Genomic DNA, 21,092 nt, shown 5'->3' with positions numbered 1-21,092 from the left:
AAATAGGTTACAGTTTTATGGTGAACTTCACCTTTTAATTTTTTTTATCTTTTAAATTTTTCTTATGTTTCTTTTGGTTTAGGTTTTCATTTCTGGAATAACTTTTTCTTTCATAATTAATACCTGAGTTCTCTTATTTCTGAGATTTTAAAATTCTGATTTATTTTATTCTCATTTTCCTTTTTTTTTTTAGGTTACAGTTTTTCTCTGTTTTGGGGCACATCTTCTATAAGGGCATTATGCTAGTCTTTTTTATTTCCAGTTTTGAAAAATAATCAATCTATATCTAATTTGACCATGATACTTTTCTGTTGCTTAGTTTTAATAAAATTAGTTTTCCTCAACTTTTAGAATGGAAGGCTGGGCAGGGAAATTCTTTTCTAGCTGTATATGAATAGAGATCGTTTCTGTTTTTTCCAAATTATTAGGAAGGAAAACTTCTATATCTCTTTGGACAGAGAGATAACCTTATAATTTCTGAAATTTGCATTCTTTTTGCTTTCCTCCCTTTTATCTAGACTTTTTTTTTTCCCCTTTGCCTATACTGTCCTTACCTTGCTCAATGTGGATATGATTCTCAGTTTTTTTCTCACTGTGGGGTTTTGTCTTTAAAAGGATATTCTACTTCTTAGTTTCAAGAGTTCAAAGATCAGATTTTTCTAATCTTTTTTGAACTTAACTATGCAACCTTTGTATTGACCTATAAATTAGAGTATGTGAAAGTCTTTTCCAGTTTCACTACCTGTTCTCAAACAGACTTGTGATTTCCAGGGAAAATCTGAGGTCCATGAGATAAGTATTGTTTCTCTGTGGTTTGTTGTTTCTCTCTGCCTCCTCCCACAGAAATGCCGTGCATGACAGTCTCAGTAGTTGTTGGTGCATTGTTCCCACCTGCTCATCTTTTGGGTTTTGTGGGGATACTTTTTTATAGATAAAGTCACAGGTTTTTTATTTTGCTTTCCTAGTTGCTCTGTCTCTTTTTATGCTATAGATTTTTATAATACATGGGAAATATATTTTGTCATTGTTTTTTCCTGCATCTTTTGAGCTATCATATGGCTTTTATCCTTTGCTGTGTTTATATTGCTTATAGGATGGTTCTTTTTAAAATTTTGCACACACATATGTACATATACATGCATGTATTTTTGGTCTGTTTTTGTTAAGACTTCTCCAAGAATTTATCCATTTCATCATTTAATCCAAATTAACAAAGTTTTTTATAATAATCTCTGTGTTTTTTAAATCTACCCTTTCTTTTTCCTGATTGGTATTGCTAAAAGTATGTATTTTTCTTAACAAGTGATTTTTAATTTTAAACTTTATTGATCCTGTTATATGTTTTTTTCTATTTCATTAATTTCTGCTTTTAACTTTATCATTTCTGTCCTTCCACTTTCTTTGAGATAATTCTGTTGTTCTTTGACTGACTTCCCAAGTTGGTCACTTAGCTAATTATTTCTATTCTTTAAGTAGTTACCCTCAAATTTTAAAATATATCTCTAGCTGAAATATAATATAATACACTAAAACTCACAATTCATAAACAGCTGAAAGAATTATGTATGGTAAAGAAATTTACATATCTACAACCCCCCAAAAGAAATAGAATAGTATTACAATACTGTCTGACATACAGTAAATATTTAGGAGGTGTTAGCTTTTACTCTTGCTGATGTTCAGTGTAATTAAAAATCATTTCTCTTTTAGGTATAGTGTAGTATGTAGTTAATAATGATTTTGTGTAGTGAAACAGAGTCCTGGTAACTTAGGAAATAAAATTTCAGAGTGCTTAGGGAGAATCCGATTAAGGAATATGAATGATTCAGACTACATTTTAAAAGATGAACAGTTCCCTTTTCAGGTTCAGCTTGCTTAATCAAATCAGTGGTGTGTTACGCTTTGTAGTTTCTTAACAAAATGGCTTATTGTTTTCATTTTTTTTCTAAGGTCAGATACTTCATACTGACGTGGTTTACTTGCATTGTGGACAAGGCTTCCGAGAGGCAGAGAAAATAAAGAGGCTTTTGCTGAATTTCAAGTATGAAAATAAGTAACCTTTTGAGTACTTCAGTGGCACAGCCAGTAAGAGATAACTTTGAAGTCCCTAATTTGGAGGGAGGGATTAAGGGAAGTCCTTGGTGAGAGAGAAGGAACTGTGTAAAACAGTACTGGGGCAAGCTGCTGGAGAACTCTACATTTGGAGGCCCTGGAGGAATGCTGCTCCCTTCCTCTGCCGCCTTCACTAAACAAAGGTGGTAATATGAGCAAAAGTGAGCATTTAATTCTACTATTTGGGCCTTCTCTTTCTTTCTTTCCTCCTTTCCTTCCTTCCTCTGTCCCTCCCTCCCTCCCTCTCTTCCTTCCTTTTTCATGGATCTTAGGAATGGAGCAGTTAGAAGCTTCAGAAATTATTTGACATATATATCACATAACTCAGTCACAATTCTTTATTATGTTTTAGAATGCTCCAGCGTTTACTCATTCATGTCTAAATTTGGTTCCTTCTAGACAGGAAGAAGGCTGACTGTTCTGGAGATGGTGTGACTGTAAAACATTTCTCCACTGCCTCCTATAATACCAAGTGCAGGGGCAGTGTCTTTTATTCTACATAGGCCTGTGTTGCCCTGTGAGATAGTAGAGAGGTTGCTTGGATAATACTGTCTGTACATTCTGTACATTGTCTCCTGATTGGCTTAGAAGCATGCCTTGATCTCGTCCAGTTTCTCATTTTGTTTCTCCTTGAAGCTGCAGCACAGTGGTGATTGGAAATGGAACTGCCTGCCGGGAAACAGAAGCTTACTTTGCTGACCTGATAATGAAAAATTACTTTGCACCACTGGATGTTGTTTACTGGTAAGGATGTCAGGAATGCTTGTTTCCTTTGAGAGGCAAGGAACTTCTGAAGTTCCTTCTGTGATGAATTCTCCTTTCTCTCTTTAAGATGTACATCTTGTTTGCCCCCGTATCAGCTCTTACTATTCGTAAGAGCTTTGCAGGACAATGTAAAGTGTCTTTCTCTTGGAGAAATTTGAGTTTCGGTATCCTGAAACCTCTCACAGATGCAGCAAGTTAGGGCTTTCTTGGATTCATAGGATTTTCCAGGCTGTACATTGTGTGAGGGCTCTAGCTAACCAGTGACTATTAAGTAGGGTAGTGTACAAGGCTAGCTACTATACACTGAATAGCTGAACCTTCTTCTCCCAAAGTTTTGATGCCTATGAATCATTGGCCTTCAGAACTGAGAGCCAAGGTAAGTACTACAAATTAAAAGCATTTCTGATGTTCCTTTCACATACTTTCATTTTGTACAGGCATACAGTTGACTTCTAAATAACTTTGGAATAGCATGACCTATTCCTGTAGTCCTGCTGCTAGGTCTGTAGTTGTTCTTTCATTCACCACTGTTCCTTTACTTTTCCTTTGAACCTCAAAAAGCCACACTCCCCTTTTCCAGACTACAGTAGAATTCTAAATCCTAAAGGGTTTAATTCTAGAACATAGTTATAATGGATAATATCTAGGAGAGAGCATGTGCCATCTCCCACTGCTTTTTGAGGAATGTAATAACTAAGTATAGGTAACTCATAAGTATATGACTGACAGGTCACCAAAACAAAAACAAAACCAAACCCAACACAGGAAGAAGAAATCTAGGATCCACTGGAATAGGCCAAAAGAGAGGGTCCTTGTATTTAGTGTAGTATTCTGTAAGCCAAGAGTATAATCAAGACATTAGGAAAACAAACTCAGGGTAACCTAAGGGAAATAGAAGATCAGGGACAAACTGTAGATGCCATAGAGTAATGGTTCAAGGAAGGATCAGATTGAATAGTCTAAATTTTGTTTCCTAATAAACTTGTTCATTAAGATAGTGAAAGAATTAGAAAATGGAATGAACTGACGAGGTGTGTGTGATGAAAGAGTGAGAAAAGGGAGGGGGAGCTGTGGTGGAAGATAGGAGGTGTAGTTTTTGAGGTTAGATGTATACCAAGGGGCCTGGTCATTCAAGGATAAGCAGATGGCCAGATCCTGTTAGGAAATAAAGAGTTGGTTTTGGACATCTGCGGAATACACATTTTACCTCTTTCTTCTCCTTTTATTTCAGTAGGGTGCCAATCATTTAATAGAAGGAATATATAGTTCAAGGAGTCAAAGTTTTGTTGCTTGAGATAAGTTGACCTACCTTGAGTCTAACTTAATTGCAGGGAATAGCTTGAGCCCCGAAGGGTTAACTCACCTTGTGAAAATAATAGTGAAGCTAATGAAAATCTTCTGCTTAAAATTAAAAAACAAACACTTCTTTAAAGATATTAATAATATTTACTATTACAAATTGATTGGAAAAGATACATAAGTGACAGGATTTTCTATTAGCTAAACTGTTATTTTTATTTTTTAGATTTCTAGCATATTTCTGGATTATTACGTATGCATATATTTGTGTGTTATAAAAAGGAACTCACACTCTACATGTTTTATAACCTTTCCCCCACTTAATATGTTACCGTCTTCTCATGCTAATAAATGGGCTTGAGAAGTAATTGACATAAAATGAACTGTACATATTTAAAGTTTTCAGTTTTATAAGTTTTGACATTTGCATTCTCCCATGAATCTATCACCACAATTAAGATAATGAACAGACCCACTGCCCCCCACATTTCCTCATGTTCCTTTGTAATCCACCCTGACCTCTCTGACCTTTCCCTCCCCCAGGCAACCTTTGATTTGCTTTACGTAGCTGTAGATTAGTTTACATTGTCTAGACTTGTATGTAATTGGAATCATACAGTGTATATTCATAATTATTTTGAGATTCATTCATGATATTGTATGTCAGTAGTTTGTTCTTGTGACTGCGTAGTATTCTGTTTCATGATTGAATCATAGTTTGTTCATTTACCTATTGATGGACATTTGGATTGTTGCCAGTTTTGGCTATTACAAATAAAGCTGTATGAACATTCTTGTTAAATCTTTTCATTGACATATGCTTTCATTTATCTTGAGTGCATAAGTAGGAGTGGAATGACTATGTTGTATGGTAGGTATAAGTTTAACTTAAGAAACTGCCGAACTGTTTTCCAAGGTGGTTTTACCATTTTACATTCCCACCAGCAGTGTATCAGAGTTCCAGTTTCTCCATATCATTATCAGTCTGCTTGGTATGCTCAGTCTTTTAAATTTAGCTATCCTAGTGCATGTGTAGTGATTGCTCATTGTGGTTTTATCTACATTCCTTAGCAATTCATGATGTTGAGAAGCTTCATTTGCTTTCTTGTCATCCATGTATTTTCTTTGATGAAATATCTGTCCAGATCTTCTTGCCATTAAAAAAAATTGTTTTTCTTCCTATTATTGAATAAGAGTATTTTGAATTTATGCTGAATACAAGTCCTTTGTTAAATACATGTTTTGTAAACATTTTCTCCCAGTTTTTAGCTAGCTTTTTCATTTTTCAACATGGTCTCTTGGAAAGCAAACATTTTAAATTACGATGAAGAATAATTTTTTTGTACAGTACTTGCTGTGTCTTATGTAAATAATGTTTGGAAAAACTAAGGTCACTATGATTTTCCACTGTATTTTTTTAGAAGTTTTTAGCTGTAATTCTTTTATTTAGGTCCATAACCCATTTAAAGTTAATTTTTATATATGGTACAAAGTTCTTTTTTTCTATATGGCTGTGGATTATTCCAGTACCATTTGTTGAAAAATTGTCCTTTCCTCATTGAATTGCTTTGACATCTTTGTTGAAAAGCAACTGCTCATATACATGTGGATCTACTTCTGTAGTCTGTTCTGTTTAATTGATCTACATGTCTTTACATTAATCTTCATATCTTTAACTAATTCTACTTGGTGCTGATTTGTGTAGCTTAATAAGTGATGGAGTTAGATAGTGTATCCTTTCAGTTTTGCTTTTTCAAAATTGTTTTGGCTATTCTATGTCCATAGTGCTTCTGCATAAATCATAGAATCAGCTTTTCAGTTTCTACAAATGGGCCTGCTGGGATTTTGATTGGAATTAAGTTGGCTCTACAATTTAATTTGTGGAGAATTGACATCCATCTATTTAATTTTTAATTTCAGTTAATACTTTTTATATCTAGAACTTTATGTTCTTTCAAACCTGCTTAATCGTTCTTACAGTTTTTAAATTGTGTATTTTTTAAACCTAATCATACTAAACATTATTTTGTAGTCCATGGTAATTCTAATATCTATAATCCTTGCAAATCTATTTCTGCTGTCTGTTTTTTACTGCTAGTTCTCCTTTGTTTCCTTTTCTGTTCAGTTAATTTTTTTTGAAAACTCCTTATTTTCATGAAACTGTGTCTGTGGGAATTCATTGAGGCCCAGATTGATTGTGAGTTGCTTCAAAGATGATTTGCATTTGCTTCTGCCAGGCTCCTGTGAACACTACCAGTTTGGGATCACGTAAATTAAATTCTCGTCTTGAATTTTTTTCTGGCCACCCAGGTAGTGTGAATTTAGGCTGCAAACAAGAGAGATAGCTTGTGGTTCCATATTCTCATCAGAGATTGTTCCTGTGACAACGTTTGAGATAGACCATTTTCATTGCAGTATCCTGGGGGTAGGGTACAGGGTACAACTTTGACCCTTATGCTGGGGGTTTAACCCTTTGGGATATCAGCTTTATACGTGGGAGGGTAGTTGGGGGAATCGTTTGTTAACACCATCTTAGGTGGACTCTGAGTTTTGTCCTCTAGTTCTGTGAAGCTCTTTGAGGCCACGAAGATAGAAAGTAAAATTCACCTGGTTCGGCAAGTGCCCTCAGGTGAAAGTCAGCTTCAGAAATCAAGGCTCCCATGCTTACTTTATTATATTTAGATTGAATATTTCTTCCTTGCCAACACACTGATGCATTTGAGATGTATTTTATCTAGGATTTTTAGTTATTTTCAGTAAATTGTTGATCTAGGTAGCTAATCTTCCATATTACTGGCAACAAGATCACTACTTGACTTTCTATTTTTAGTCTACTTTAAATTTAAAATTTGGTGTTTTCTGACATCAAAGACATAAATCATAAGGGAAAACTAGAAGATGATCATTTTTAATCATCTCTGTTTACACTTTTGAATTAAGAGTTATTTGTTTCTTGTACTTGTTTCCTCTTGGTATGAGTGCCTGTAAAACTTGTGCATGACATTGTTCTCTGGTCATTTACTAGTCTTTTTTTCTTCCTTTCTTTTAAGCATGCTCAAAAGAGAGATTTTGAAAAATCCAGGAAAATACAAAAAGGAAAAAAGTAAACATAATTTGTAATTCACTACTCACAGAATGGTATTACTTTATTGTATTTTATTCTAGTTATATTACTTATGTATTCATTCAACAAATATTTGTCACTTGTAAATGTTTAATTGACTGAAATAGACTCAATAGGTGCAAGAAGAAAACAACTTTTAATTTACTAATCCCACTCCTTATTCATGTTTGCAGTAGTTCTTTCTGTCCTTGGCTGAAATAATGGACACAGTCTCAGCTTCTTCATTCGGTTTTAGTCATTAGGAATGTCTTATTTTAGCAATTGAAATATCTTCCCTAGTGTAATAATTGAAGCTCCAAACTTGATATGAATTAAATTCCGTATCTGGGCTTGCAGGGGGCATCGTTAGCTTCCTCTGTCTTCCCCTTTTGTTATTCTTCTCTTCATCCCCAATCCACTAGCTGAATTTTCTGATCCCTGCAAGTTTAGTCCTCAGAGTTGACAACAGGGAGAAGGAACGTAGTCTTACAACGTGGGGACAGTTGCAGTCTGAGGATAGAGTCTTCTCGATGGCCCATTTACCATTGCTGATTCATTCGTCCATGGGGTATTTTTGAAAAACTTTGGATTTTGTTTTGTAAGATTTTTACCAACATGACCCTTGAACTGCCATCCGTGTGACTTGGCAGGTATCTCTGGCTGACTAGTTATGACTCTCCTCCAGACTCAGGCTTCAGGCTAGCTGCTCTTCTCTGGGTCCCTTTGCTATTCAGTCCTCTTGGACAGAATCTCTTGAAAGCTACCTCCCACTTCCTCTTGCAGGCCCATCTTGGTTCATGCTTCCTTGCCTACTTTCAGAGGGGATCAGTAACTTTTCCTTAGCGCAGCTCTCTCCCCTTTGTTCTCTTTCTCTCCTATGCTTGTGTTTGCATCTGTTCTTTCTTATGTTCACATATTGGTCCCAGTAAAACCCCTCTCACTTGGCATGGGGTGAGTGGGACACTTTCACATGAGATGTTGGGGCAGCAGGAGAAGTGCCACAGCAATCCAACAATCTTCTTAAAGAAATTTCCTCTTTCAACTCTAACCCCGTCCCGTCCCTCTTCTCAAACAGAAGGATTGCTAACATTGGTGAAACAGGCTTTTGGGACTTTAACCAGAATAAAAGCATCCCATGTACTCTCATACAATCAGCACAGTGTTGTTAGTACCCAAACTATATGGCAGATACAGTACTATGTGCTGGGAGTAAGAGTGGCGAGCAAGACAGAGTTACCTGTCTTGAAGCTTTTATTCTAGTGGGGAAAACAGATGAAAAGAAACGTGTGTGTGTGTGTGTGTGTGTTTATATATACTATATTAATTAGTGATAAATTCTATATGGAGAATTGAAAGCAAGGTATGGGGATAGAGAGTGACAAAAAGTGAAAGTTTTGGTAGATATAGACATAACAAGTCTTCTTATCTTTTACTAATAGGAATTCTATTCGTGTAGTATGGTATATGAGATATATTTTAAGGAAACTACCCAGGCTGAAGTAAAGTGTGATGGATTTATGTCCTCATTATCTGTATCATCCAGATTCATGTCCTTATTATCCTCATCTTTTTCATGACATATGAGCTCTCTAGGGCCATATTTTTCAAATCATAGGTTACAACCGACTGGTGGAAGGTGAAGTCAATATATTTGTTTCCAACCAGCATTTAAGAAAAAATTAAATAGAAAAGAATAGAAAATAGAGTTCATTTTATGTAGTGAAGCTACATGTTTTATGAATATTTGTTTTGGTTACATACATGTATTGTGTACTGGGTTGAGATGTAGAGCGTATTTCTTATAATTTTTCTTTTTGGAGGGGGAGGTAATTAGGTTTCTATTTTGTTTTATTTTTATTTAATGGAAGTACTAGGAGTTGAAGGACCTTGTACATGCTAGGCACACACTCTACCACTGAGCTGTACCCTTCCCTGAGTGCATTTCTTATTGTCAGTTCTTTTGCATTCCTGAACCTAATTTCAAAGCGTGTGTGTCGGGGGGAACCCCCACATATAACAAGCAGTGCTCTGATACCAGCTGGGTGTCTGCCATTCAGTTCAATTCTGATATTGTCTACCCAGAGATGGCATCAGATTCCCCAGGTTAAAGGCTCAGTCCCACAACACTGTAAACTATCCCCCAACTCCTTCCCTGCACTTCAGATGCCAGTCACTAGTCCAGGTTGTCACCTGGACTTCTGACCAACTGGCTGTAGTTTGGAGTTCCCAACCTCTGGTACCTGTCTGCAGATTTGATTAATTTGCTAGAACTCAGGAAAAGCAGTTCATTTACATTTACTGGTTTATTATAAAAGGATACAGATGAACACTTAGATGGAAGAGGAAAAGATGCTTGCGGTGCTCTTATCACTTAGGAAATTACAGGGATTTCAGGAGCTCTGTGGCTAGGAACCTGGGGTTGAAACCAATACATATATTTTCTGTTATCTCACACAATGATGATCAGAAAAATTTGAAAAACATTGCTGTATGTAATTTCATATTTGAACCTTTAAAAATGCAAAGTTAAGAGATAAGATTGTGGGATTCCCTAATGAGAAGTTGGGAAGCTCTTAGAAATATAATTTAGATTATCTGATAAAATTGCAAAAGGTCCTCCTAAGGAAAGAAAATAAGGCAACAGTTCTCAGAACACATTGGGATATGTGAGCTGGACTAATGTGATCTACCAGTGAAATTACAAACCACAATCCTTTCCAAATTCTCTGGAAAGAGTTAAAATGGAGAGAATTTTCTCAATTAAAATTCCTCATGTCAAAGAAAGCTTTTCATATACTTTATTAACACATGTACTCTTGGTAACAAAATTCTACAGAAAAAGAGGATATAAGACAATTACATTAGAAAAAAGAAAACGAAATTTAGATGACTGGTTTGCTACGTCTTACACTCATTAAAATGTATCAGAAAATTGCTTAAGTATTCTATCAGGGATGCTTTTTTTTTTTTTTTAAGAAGGCTATGAATTACATTACACAAGAATTGTCCTTTACTAAACCAAGTTTGGATCTATTTTTATTTTACATTCATTTTTCTTAATTTTTGGATGTCTGCTATTATCTAGTATTTGATTTGGCCTTTCTATATTTAATCATATTATTTAAAATGCACATATTCCATCATATTCTGAATAGAGTGCATTGACTTCCATGGTCTTTGCCACAAGAAGAAGACTGGCAACTGAAAGTAAATCAGTATGGTATGTACTGGCTGTGAACTTTTGGCCAAGTGTGGATTTTAAAAGGGCATATACAATGCTGGAAAAAGTACAAGTAACCAGGCATGTGTGTGAGAGTCACTGATCTTCTAAACAGCACTGGAAGACTAAAGCTTATGGCCTGAATCACTTTGTTAACTGCCTCCCATCTAATGCTAAGTATAGTATGAAAGGTTTATAATGATTATCTTAGGAAAGAGAGAAGAGATCTCAACTGCTTGTAGGTAATGTCGTCATCCTAATCAGTGGCCAAGAGGAAGTGGAATTGTTCAACTTCTCTTTTGGTTTGTGAGACAGAATGATTTGGGGGCTGAAAAGATAGAGTAAACATCATTAAAGAAAACTGGAATGTAACTAAAATAAGGTAATAGTAAGAGAGTTTCTGTTTCTCATTTTATCTTCTGGCCCAGAAGAAACATTTTCTGGAGTTCTGAGTAGACTTGCGAATAAAAATTTGGTACCACTGTTGGTAATTTTTGAGAAATTGTGGAAGCTTGGAATTGGGCAGATGTATTATTTTGATGTCCCAAAGGGGGAAGTTCATACAAATGACTATTGAGTGTGATCTTGATCAGGCAAGATTATTATTAAATGATAAAAGGATGGATTATAAGCAATTAGGAAGGGGCACTAGACATAACCACTGGAAGCCAGCATGTGTTTTCTATAAATAAAACATGTTGGTTTTATTTCATTTTCTGTTAGGAAAACTAGACTGGTAGGCACATCTGGATCTCAGCGCAGCTTTTGATAGTCTCTTGATGCCCTTATGGAGAAATTACAGAAATAGAGATTAGGTTTTGTGGCTCCCAAGATGATGTTGATTAGCAAATGGGATTGATGTCCAGTGTGAGGTCTCTAGTGGTGTGCCAGAGACACTGTATTAGTTAGCATTTCAATCAATAATTTATAGTCAAGATCTGGAGGCTTGCTTTTCAAGTTTGTGGACATTGATGTGTGTTAGAGTCAGGATCAGAAAAGTTTTTCAACTACTTGAGTTGTTGGACCTCATCTAACAAAATAAACTGTAATAGGGACTTTTGTGATGGTGGAAGGAATTTTTGATAGAGATTTTGATGGGATGATTTCTAAATTTTCCTTTGAAATCTGACCATTGAAGATTCTATTGGAATAACGTGGAGCAGATCTCCCATGTTCTGAACCACCTGGGCCTGTTTCTTTTGTTTTGGTTTAAAGAAGTTTACTTTCCAACAAATCAACAAGCTTAGTTATGTACAACTTAAGATGTGTCTAGCTATGTGAAACTCATAATGCTGTGAAGTTAAAATTCTTCTGTATGGAGGAAGATTTGTGGTTGCTGTTATTTATTTCTACTACAATAATTTCTGTATTTATTTTGTATTTAAACAACTGTCTCCTCCATTTGCAGTTTCTAGTAGTGATGAAGGCCATGAATTAGCTTTGGAGCTGGGGCAGCCTAAATTTTTTTTTTTTTTGGATGTTAGTTTTATTATTATACTTAATGACAAGTTAAGATGATACAGTATTTGTCTCACTTCTTTCTACGGTGACGGCTTGAGAAAAGGTGCTGTCATATTCTAGGACTTTGTTGTCTCTCACCTATTGATATTCCTCTCTCCATTTCTGTGACTGTTGTAAACATTAGACTCTTGTTTGTAAGGCTTGCTTTCTGGGATGTTTGTGACATTAAGTAAATTTAAAAATAAAATTGTCATATAACCAATATAATGTATGCTCATTTTATTGAAATGGCCAGAATATTTTAAAAAATATACCTGTATATTTAAATAAACCATTTCAGTGAGATATGTTGGAATGGAGGCATGAGGAATGAATAATTATGGTGTGTGTGTGTGTGTGTGTGTGTGTGTGATTTTAAAATACTGTTTGGATTCAGATTCAGTTTGACAGTTTTTGATCAAAATAAAATGTGTTATAGCAGTTTGTAACCCATGTGTTTCTGCATCCCCAAGTCCAACTTAAGTATCTGCAGGAATTACCCCAGCCTCGCTCTACCCCCTTAACTCTTGCAGATCTTTGTTTATTGACTTAGATTAGAACTGGCCTAGAGCCCAGTGATGGTCATTTCACGTCTGTAGGTTTTTGGTTACAAATCTGCTTTTGTTGCCAGATCCAATAAAGATTCTTGATTGTTTTTGTTAGTTTTATTATAAGTTCTTGCCAAAGATACAATGTATTATAACCAAAACAGATGTTCTGTTTAGACAAGTGTATTTGCTGTAACAGAACCAAAAAATAAACTAAACATGTTCAGCATTAATGTAAGAATTGATGATATTTGGAATGTTATGAGTGTTTTTGATAACCTTTAGAAAGGAAGGAACAATGCTTTATTTTGAGCAATTGTTCTACTCTTTTTCTCTGTCCATATCAGTTTGTGTATGTACAGTTTATATTCTTAGATACTCCTCTAAACTAATATTTTACTGTGGTCTTAGAAGTAGAATGGAATTCACCAATTTCATGTATACAGAGTTCTGTTATTTCTTAAAGTACATACATCAGATAAACAGTATTTTGTCATAGAGACATCATTGAGTAGAAAAAATAGTTTTTAAGATTCTAATGCTTCTAAATAGGTAGGGGAAATAATTATACATAGATCTTTCAAAAAATGGTGTATTTGGTGAAATTAGCAACCTTATTATAGGGTTATAGCATAGATCTTTTGGGACCATAAATAACCATTGGGCCCAGTGTAATTTTATTTATGCTGAATTCTGTGTTGTAGTGAACACAGATGCATAGTGAATACAAGATACATGTATTTGTATTATGTAATTTTATCTCTTTTTTTAAAATCATAGTTCCTAGAATAAATATGATGTGTGAGGGATAAGACTGCATTATCAACAAGTACTAAGGGAATGATTGAGATTGTCAACTCGTTGGCCTATTCTGATTGATATTTTCCTCTTTTCTTTGGCATTAAACAACTTGCTGTTCCCCCTCAACTTTGGCCAACTTAAAAATATACATATAATTGATTTTCCAAAAAAAATCAACGTTTTGATTTATTTGAACCAATTTTCAAAAACACATTATTTGGGAACACCTTTTTTTATTAGAACCATTTGGATTGTGCAGAATCACTATGGTTCTATTTCTTGTTTCAGTTGCATTAGAAAAATGCAAAACCGCTAGAATTCTTTGTTGTTGAGATGCTTTTCATTTGGTTTTAGAGGAGCTGAAAATTTTGGAGCCAGAAATTAATATTTGTAAATAGTAGTTTTTGAATCCACCTTACTTGTGTTTTATATGGGGTTTATTTATTTTTTTTTTGGAGGGGGTCACCTTTTGATTCTAATGTGTTTTGTGTGGCTAAATCTTTGTGTTATGCTCTCCTAACTTATTGAAATACCACTTTTAAGTTCCCCACATTCGTACATTTCTAAGGTTACACCCAGCTTAATTCCCATTACTTTTCCGCTTCACAGCACTTGCATTTTGAAGGGACCCTAACATTTGGGTTCACATTATGATAATTAGGTTTCAGGGGCATGGGGGATTAAAGATGTCTCAGGTCTAGTTGCAGAATAAAGTTCAGAAGCACTTGTAAAACTTGCCTGATTGGTGGGTAGAAGAGCTTTTATTTATTCACTACTCATGCAGCATTAATCCGTATTTCATCAGGTACCTACAGTGCTGTAATTCTAGATGTGACCTTGGGACTTGATTTACTTCAGCTCTGTTTTCTTTATTAATGTGCCATGAAAGAGGTACATGAAAGATAGCCAACATCAAAGTACCTTTTAAAGTAAAATGGTTGATAGGAATTCCCTGATATTTATCACTGTCTGTCAAATGTTTCAGCTGGTTTGCATCCTTTTACAAGCTATTGCTTGCTGCACTAAAAGAAATTTAAAGCAGTTGTTTCAAGTCTTGGTGGGGGGTGGGGTGGGTTATGGTGGCAGTGGTGGTGTTTGGATGGCAATCGTTCACTAGAGAAGAGAGTAAATGAGAAGTTAAGGACATGTTCTTTTTTAACTGTGCTTCTCCCGAGATTGATTGTTTTTATGTTTTCCTTTGGGTCGGGGAGTGTTTAGTCCAGTGTGGTGCTTATGATGAGAGTGATGAGACACTTATCTGGGTTATAAGAAGACTGAAGAGGGTGACTAAAAAGAATTCATCAAACCTCTGTGAAAGCAGGAATAAAAGGCAATGTCAGCATCTTATTCATAGATTGTTTAACAAGTTTAACTTCACAGCCTGTTTATTCTTTACTGAGCCATCTGAGAGAAAGCTTTTAAACATAGTTAAGTGGGAAACTGAGTCTTAAGAAGAACAAAGGAAACAGGACTTGGGGAAGGTTTTCCATATGTATTGTGGAATATTTATTTTCCTGTAAATGCATGCTTTACAGTCTGTAGTCTCTGTTCTAGGCTGAATATATGGGGTAGAAGTTCTTGTAGCTCAGTTTTGAAACTGATTCCTTCTTTGTTTCACAAATATTTGTTGGATGTTTCTCCTACTTAAGAAAAAATATTTGAAACCATTTTGCTTTTTAGATAATCACAGGGATTGTCTGTGGATCTATTCCTGTCATCTTTACCATAGAACTATCTTAATCTGAATAGTGAAGAACAGAAATTACAGAATGCTTTAGAAAATGAAAATTACTTGCTTTCAAATTATACTTTATTTTCAACTTTCTAACATAACCTTGACTTGTAGAAGTCTTTTAAAGTCTATTGTAATTAAAACTTTTTTGTAATTAATATTCATTAAAATGTATTTTTGTAGTAGTAAAATGCTTTAAAAATAGCATATTCTTTTGATACTCTGTAATTTTGTTTGTACCTGTGTGCTTAACTACCTTTTTACTCATATGTGGTGGGAAAATAAATTTCATCCCAGACCTGGTCTTGGTGATTTATTGAACTAAAATGTTTGGCCTGTAAAGTATCAGAAACCAACACTACATTGGACACAGAGGAGGTTGGTAATGGCCTTTTCTTTTCAAGGAAAGCAGATATTTGAGACAGACTGTCAACATCAAATGAGCCACAGAGGTAACTTACTTAGTACATGTAGGGAGTGAGCACTGTATGTAGTTTATTTGACATTTGAGTCTATGATTAAGGAAGGGGGTGGGAGAGGTACATCTTGCCCATTTATTGGTGTAGAAACTGCAGAACTTCTTGCTGCCATTGCCGTAAAGCAGAGATGGCTCACCCCCGGCATTAAGAAGAGTGACCTCAGGGGTTGAGAGATGGATATTAGAAGATAGTAGAATGAAAACTGGAAGATGTATACCTTTCTATTCATGCCACAATTTTTTTCAACCCCTTAGCCCTTCCCCCTTCACTGTTAACAGCATCTTCTTTTGCGTTTAAGATATGTTCCTTTAATAATTTGATATGACTCATCATAGTCATAGGGAATTAGGAGCAGTGAAGCATGATAGTGCTTAAAAAGTCATTAAGATCTTTTTTTTTTTTTTTTGCAAGCATTTTAGCTTTCCTAGGGCAGAGCTGTGGAGTCCTTTGGTTGACATGGTGACTCATGTTTTGATATTTTTTCCTTTTTTTTTTGAAGTTTTGTATATCCTATCTAATTTAGGACCAGTATAGTTAAAGTACATGATTTGGTCCTAACAACCAGCTTAGCAGTTGATTGGTGTATTTTTGACTGATTCTTAGGTTTACTTAGTTACCTCATTTACCCAAAATTCCTACTATTCTTCAAAGCATTTTTATTTTTCCTTTCACATAGTTTTCATGAACCACAGAAGGGACTACAAAAAGTTTGATAGACTATCCTCCCAACTCCCAACAGGTTTAAATTCAGATAGTTCCATGATTTAAATCATGATGCTACCATCTTTGCCATTGTCATATTCTACTTGTTTTGACTTATGATATTCTAGTGAGTATGAAGTGGTATTTCCTTGTGGATTCAGTTTGCATTTCTTTGATGACTAATGGCATCCAGCATCTTTTCATATACATATTGGCCATTTGTATAAATTCCTTGGATACATGTCTATTCAGGTCCCTTGCTCATTTTTATTTAGATTATTTGTAGATTGTCTTTTTATTATTGAGTTTTAAGAGTTCTTTATAAATTCTGGGTACAAGTCCCTTATTGGATGATTTGGAAATACTTTCTTCCATTATGTGGGTTGTCTTTTTACTTTCATGATGATCACATTTAAAGCACCAAAGTTTTAAATCTTGTTGAAATTCAATCTATCTTTTTTTTTTTTTGTTACCCATGCTTTTGAGGTCATATGTAAGAATCCTTTGCCAAATCCAAAGTCATGAAGATTTACTTATATATTTTTTCCCAAGAGTTTTATAGTTTCAGCTTTACATTCAGGTCTTTGATATATTTTGAGTTAATTCTTGTATATGGTGTAAGGTAAAAGTTGTATTTCAGTTTTTTGCATGTGGCTATCCAGTTGTGCCTGCAACGTTTTGAAAAGATGATTCTTTCCTTCCCTATTGGATGATCTTGGCACCTTTATTGAAATCACTTTACCAAAGTATATAGGTTTATCTGTGGATTCTAAGTTTTATTTCATTGATCTATTTGTCTCTCTATCCTAGTGCCACTTACCACGCTTTCTTGGTTATCATTGCTTTATAATAAGTTTTGAAATCAGAAAGTATGATTCTTCCACTTCGTTCTTCTTTTTCAAAGTTATTTTGGTGATGCAGGATCCCTTGCAATTCCATATGAATTTTAGAATCAGCTTGTTAATTTCTTCAAAGATGTCAGCTGAGATTCTGATATTAATTGCATTGAATGGGTAGATCAGTTTGGAAATTATTGCATTTTAACAATAAATCTTTCAATCCATCAACATGTAGTGTATTTCCATTAGTTTAGATCTTTAATTTCTTTCAACAATGTTCTGTATTTTTCAGAGTAACAGCTTTATATTTCTTTTGTTAAATTTATTGCTAGTTATTTTATTCTTCTTGATGCTATTGTAAATGGAATTTTTTAAATTTTGGATTGTTAATTTCAAGTGTATAGAAATACAGTTGATTTTTGTAATCTTGTATCTTGCTGAACATGTTAATTCTGACAGTTTTTTTTTAGTATATTCCTTATGATTTTCTGTGTATAAGATCATGTCATCTATGAATAGAGATAATTTTTCTTTTTCCTTTCCAATCTGGATGAATTTTATTTTATTTTTGCTTTATTACCCTGGCTAGAACCTCCAGTAGAGTATTGAATAGAAGTGGCCAGAATAGAATCCTTATCTTTTTCCTATTCTTAGGGAAAAGCATCCAGTCTCACCATTAACTGTGATATTAGCTGTTTTTTTTACATGCCCTTTATCTGGTTGAGGAAGTTCCAGTCTAATCCTCATTTTTTAGTGTTTTTTTTTTTTAATCTTGAAAGGGTGTTGGATTTTGTCAAATGCCTTTTCTGTGTTTATTAAGGTGATCATATGAATTTTGTTTTTTATTCTGTTGATATGATATATTACATTAATTGATTTTTGGATGTTGAACCAATCTTGCATTTGGGGGTAAATCTCCTTGGTCTTGGTGTATAATTCTTTTTATATGTTGCTAGGGTTGGTTTGCTAGTATTTTGTTGAGAATTTTACATTCATATTCATAAGAGATATCAATCTCTAGTTTTCTTGTGCTATCTTAGTCTGGTTTTAGTATCACGGTAATGCTGGCCCCATAGAATGAGTTGAGAAGTGTTCCTCCTTCTACATGGAAGAGTTTGTGAGGAATTAGTCTAAATTTTTTCAGTCTTAAAGCTATCTGGGCCTGGCTTTTCTCTGTAGGCAGTTTTTGACTACTAACTCACTCTTTATTTGTTATAGGCGTAGTCAGATAGTCTTGAGTCATTTTCAGTAGTTTGTGTGTTTTCAGGATCCATTTCATCCAATTTATCTAACTTATTGGTATTTTTCTTACTGTTCTCTTAAAATCATTTTTATTTTTTTAAAGTTGGTGATAATGACTCCCTCCATTTCTGATTTTAGTAATTTAAGTCATCTCTTTTTTTCTCTTGGTCACTCTTGCTCATGGTTTGTCAATTTTTTTGATGTTTTCTAAGAACCAACTTTTTTTCTGCTTTTTTTCAGGGGGAGAGTTAATTAGGCTTATTTATTTGTTTTAATGGAGGATTGAATCCAGGACCTCGTGGATGCTAAGCAGGCACTCTACCACTGAGCTATACCCTGCCCCCAGAATCAACTTTTTATTTCATTGAATTTCTCTATTGTTTTTCTCTTCTCTATTTCATCAGTTTATGTTCTAATCCTTATTATGGTCTTCCTTCTCCTTGTTTTAGGTTTAGTTTGCTCTTCTTTTTCTAGTGTCTTAGGTGGACAGTTAAGTTTTTAACTTGAGACCATTCTTCTTTTTTTAATATAGACATTTACAGCTATAATTTTTTTCTCTAAGCCATCTTTCAGCTATATTCCATAAAGTTTGATATGTTTTGTCTTTATTTTCATTCAGAATACTTTGTAATTTCCTTTTTGATTTTTTTCTTTGACCTATTAGAGAGTATTATTTAATTTCCATATATTTGTGAATTTCCCAGATTTCTTTCTCACTTCTAATTTCTTTCCATTGTGGTTGTAGAACATACTTTGTGTTGTTTCTGTCCTTTTAGTTTTTACTTGCTTGTTTATCACCAGCACAGCTTTAAAAAATTTTTTTTTTACTGTACTAAAGTATATATAACATATTATTTATCATTTTAATCACTTGTAAGTGTACAATTCAGTAGTATTAAATATAGTCACAATGTTGTGTAACAATTGGTCTGTATCCAAAACTTTTTCATTGTTCTCAACTAAAACTTTGTATCCATTGAATAGTAATTTGCCCAACCACCTTTCTGCCTACCCCTGGTAACCTCTTTCTCCTTTTGTCTCTATGAATTTGCCTATTCTAGGTATCTTAAATAAGTGGAATCATATAATATTGGTCCTCTGTCTGGCTTCTTTCGTGAGCATAATATTTTCAAGATTCATCCATGTTGTATCATAGATCAAAATTTCATTCCTTTTTATGGCTGAATACTTTTTTCTTTTATGTATATACCACATTTTGTTTGTTCTTCCAACTGTTGATGGACATTTGGGTTGTTTCTACCTTTTGGCTATTGTGTATAATGCTGCCTGTGAACACTCTGTAGAAATATCTGTTCAAGTCCCTGCTTTCAATTCTATTGGATCATATGGTAGTTTTATGTTTAAACCTTTGAGAAACTTCCTAAATGGTTTCCACAGTGACTGTACCATTTTATATTCCTACCAGCAATGCACAAGTGTTCCAGTTTCTCTACATTCTTGCTAACATTTATTATTTTCTTTCTTTTTTTTGATAATTGGTATCTTATTGTGGTTTTGACTTGCATTTTTGTAATGACTAATGTTGAGCATCTTTTCATGTGTTTATTGTCTATTTGTACCTCCGCTTTCGAGAAATGTCTATTCAAGTCCTTTACTCATTTTTCAATTGGCTCATCTGTTTTTTATTATTGAGTTGTAGCAGTTCTTTGTATATCCTGGAACTGGTGCCCTGTTCCACTGCTTCTCAAGCTCTTTGTAGCTTTTTGGCTGCATCCTGGTGGTGAATATGGAGATCTTGTAGCTGTCATCAAAGATGCCAAAAGCAAACTGCTCTTTGGCAGTGTGGAAGGTGTGAATCTACTTTCTCATAAGATATCCTGGGCATCAGGGGTTTCTCTTACAGACACTCTTCAGTAAAACCAGATTCATAGCTTGAGCAGATATACTTCTGCAGGCATGGCCCTGACTGAACTCAGCAACGGCACAGAAGTACCACTGGGACCACAGAACCTGCTGCTGATTCTCCACTACCCATGGCTGACTGCTTTTGCTTCTTGACTGATATCTGCAAAAGCTTTGTTTTGACTAATAATTGTCTGGGATGTGATTTTCCACTCTTTTACTTTTGTTCTTTCTGTGGATCTTTTTAAAACATGAAGAACAATTTTATAAGGTTGTTGCAAGGATTAAATGATTAAGTATCTGGAAGAATGCTCCACTGCTACATAGCAAAGGCAAATTCCGTCCTCTCTGAAGGGAAAATGCATTAAACCCAGGCATCAGAGATTTTCTAGAGTTAAAATTCCAGAGAAATTAATACACAATTTAGAAAAAAAAAAAAACAACACATAATGTATGTGCCTGACTTAACAGAAGTAACAGATTTGCTTGTGAACCAACAAACATGCAGTTGTTGAGATTATCACATGAAGAATATAGTGTACATATGTTGAATGTATTTAAGGAAATAAAAGAGGGTGTGATGGGAGGGAAAGCACAATGAAAATCAAGCTTAATCAGAGAGAACCTTGTACATGCAAACGGCCATCTGGGCCCTTGGAAGCACAACAGGTCAGATGAATTTATGGTTTCTTTTTTACTTTGGAGAAGGCATTCCTTTCCCTGGGTCAGTGGAGACCATGGTTTAGTTTGAAAGAGGTGGGGTATAAAGGGAGCTGGTGGTGAGGGCAGAGGGGTACCATGTTGTACAGCTGAGCACCCTGGTGTGTGGGAGTTTTGTAAGGACTATAAAGTTGTTCCCTTTGTCTTTCCAGGAATTACTGGTACTT

The 21,092-nt window shown here is 34.7% G+C and overlaps 1 protein-coding gene across 1 annotated transcript in view; it reads left to right on the top strand.

Moving 5' to 3' along the window:
* The window catches only part of SRBD1 (S1 RNA binding domain 1), a 178,967-nt gene that overhangs the window by 45,897 nt on the left and 111,978 nt on the right, over positions 1–21,092 (top strand). Inside the window, 2 exon segments of the mRNA XM_006185764.3 lie at positions 1,951–2,041; positions 2,749–2,856. Coding sequence (XP_006185826.2) covers positions 1,951–2,041; positions 2,749–2,856 — 199 coding nt within the window.

Source organism: Camelus ferus, chromosome 15, assembly GCF_009834535.1.
Source record: "Camelus ferus isolate YT-003-E chromosome 15, BCGSAC_Cfer_1.0, whole genome shotgun sequence".
In the NCBI taxonomy this organism is placed as follows: domain Eukaryota; kingdom Metazoa; phylum Chordata; class Mammalia; order Artiodactyla; family Camelidae; genus Camelus; species Camelus ferus.
Note: the sequence above shows the minus strand (reverse complement) of the source record. Positions and strands in the feature narration are given on the sequence as shown.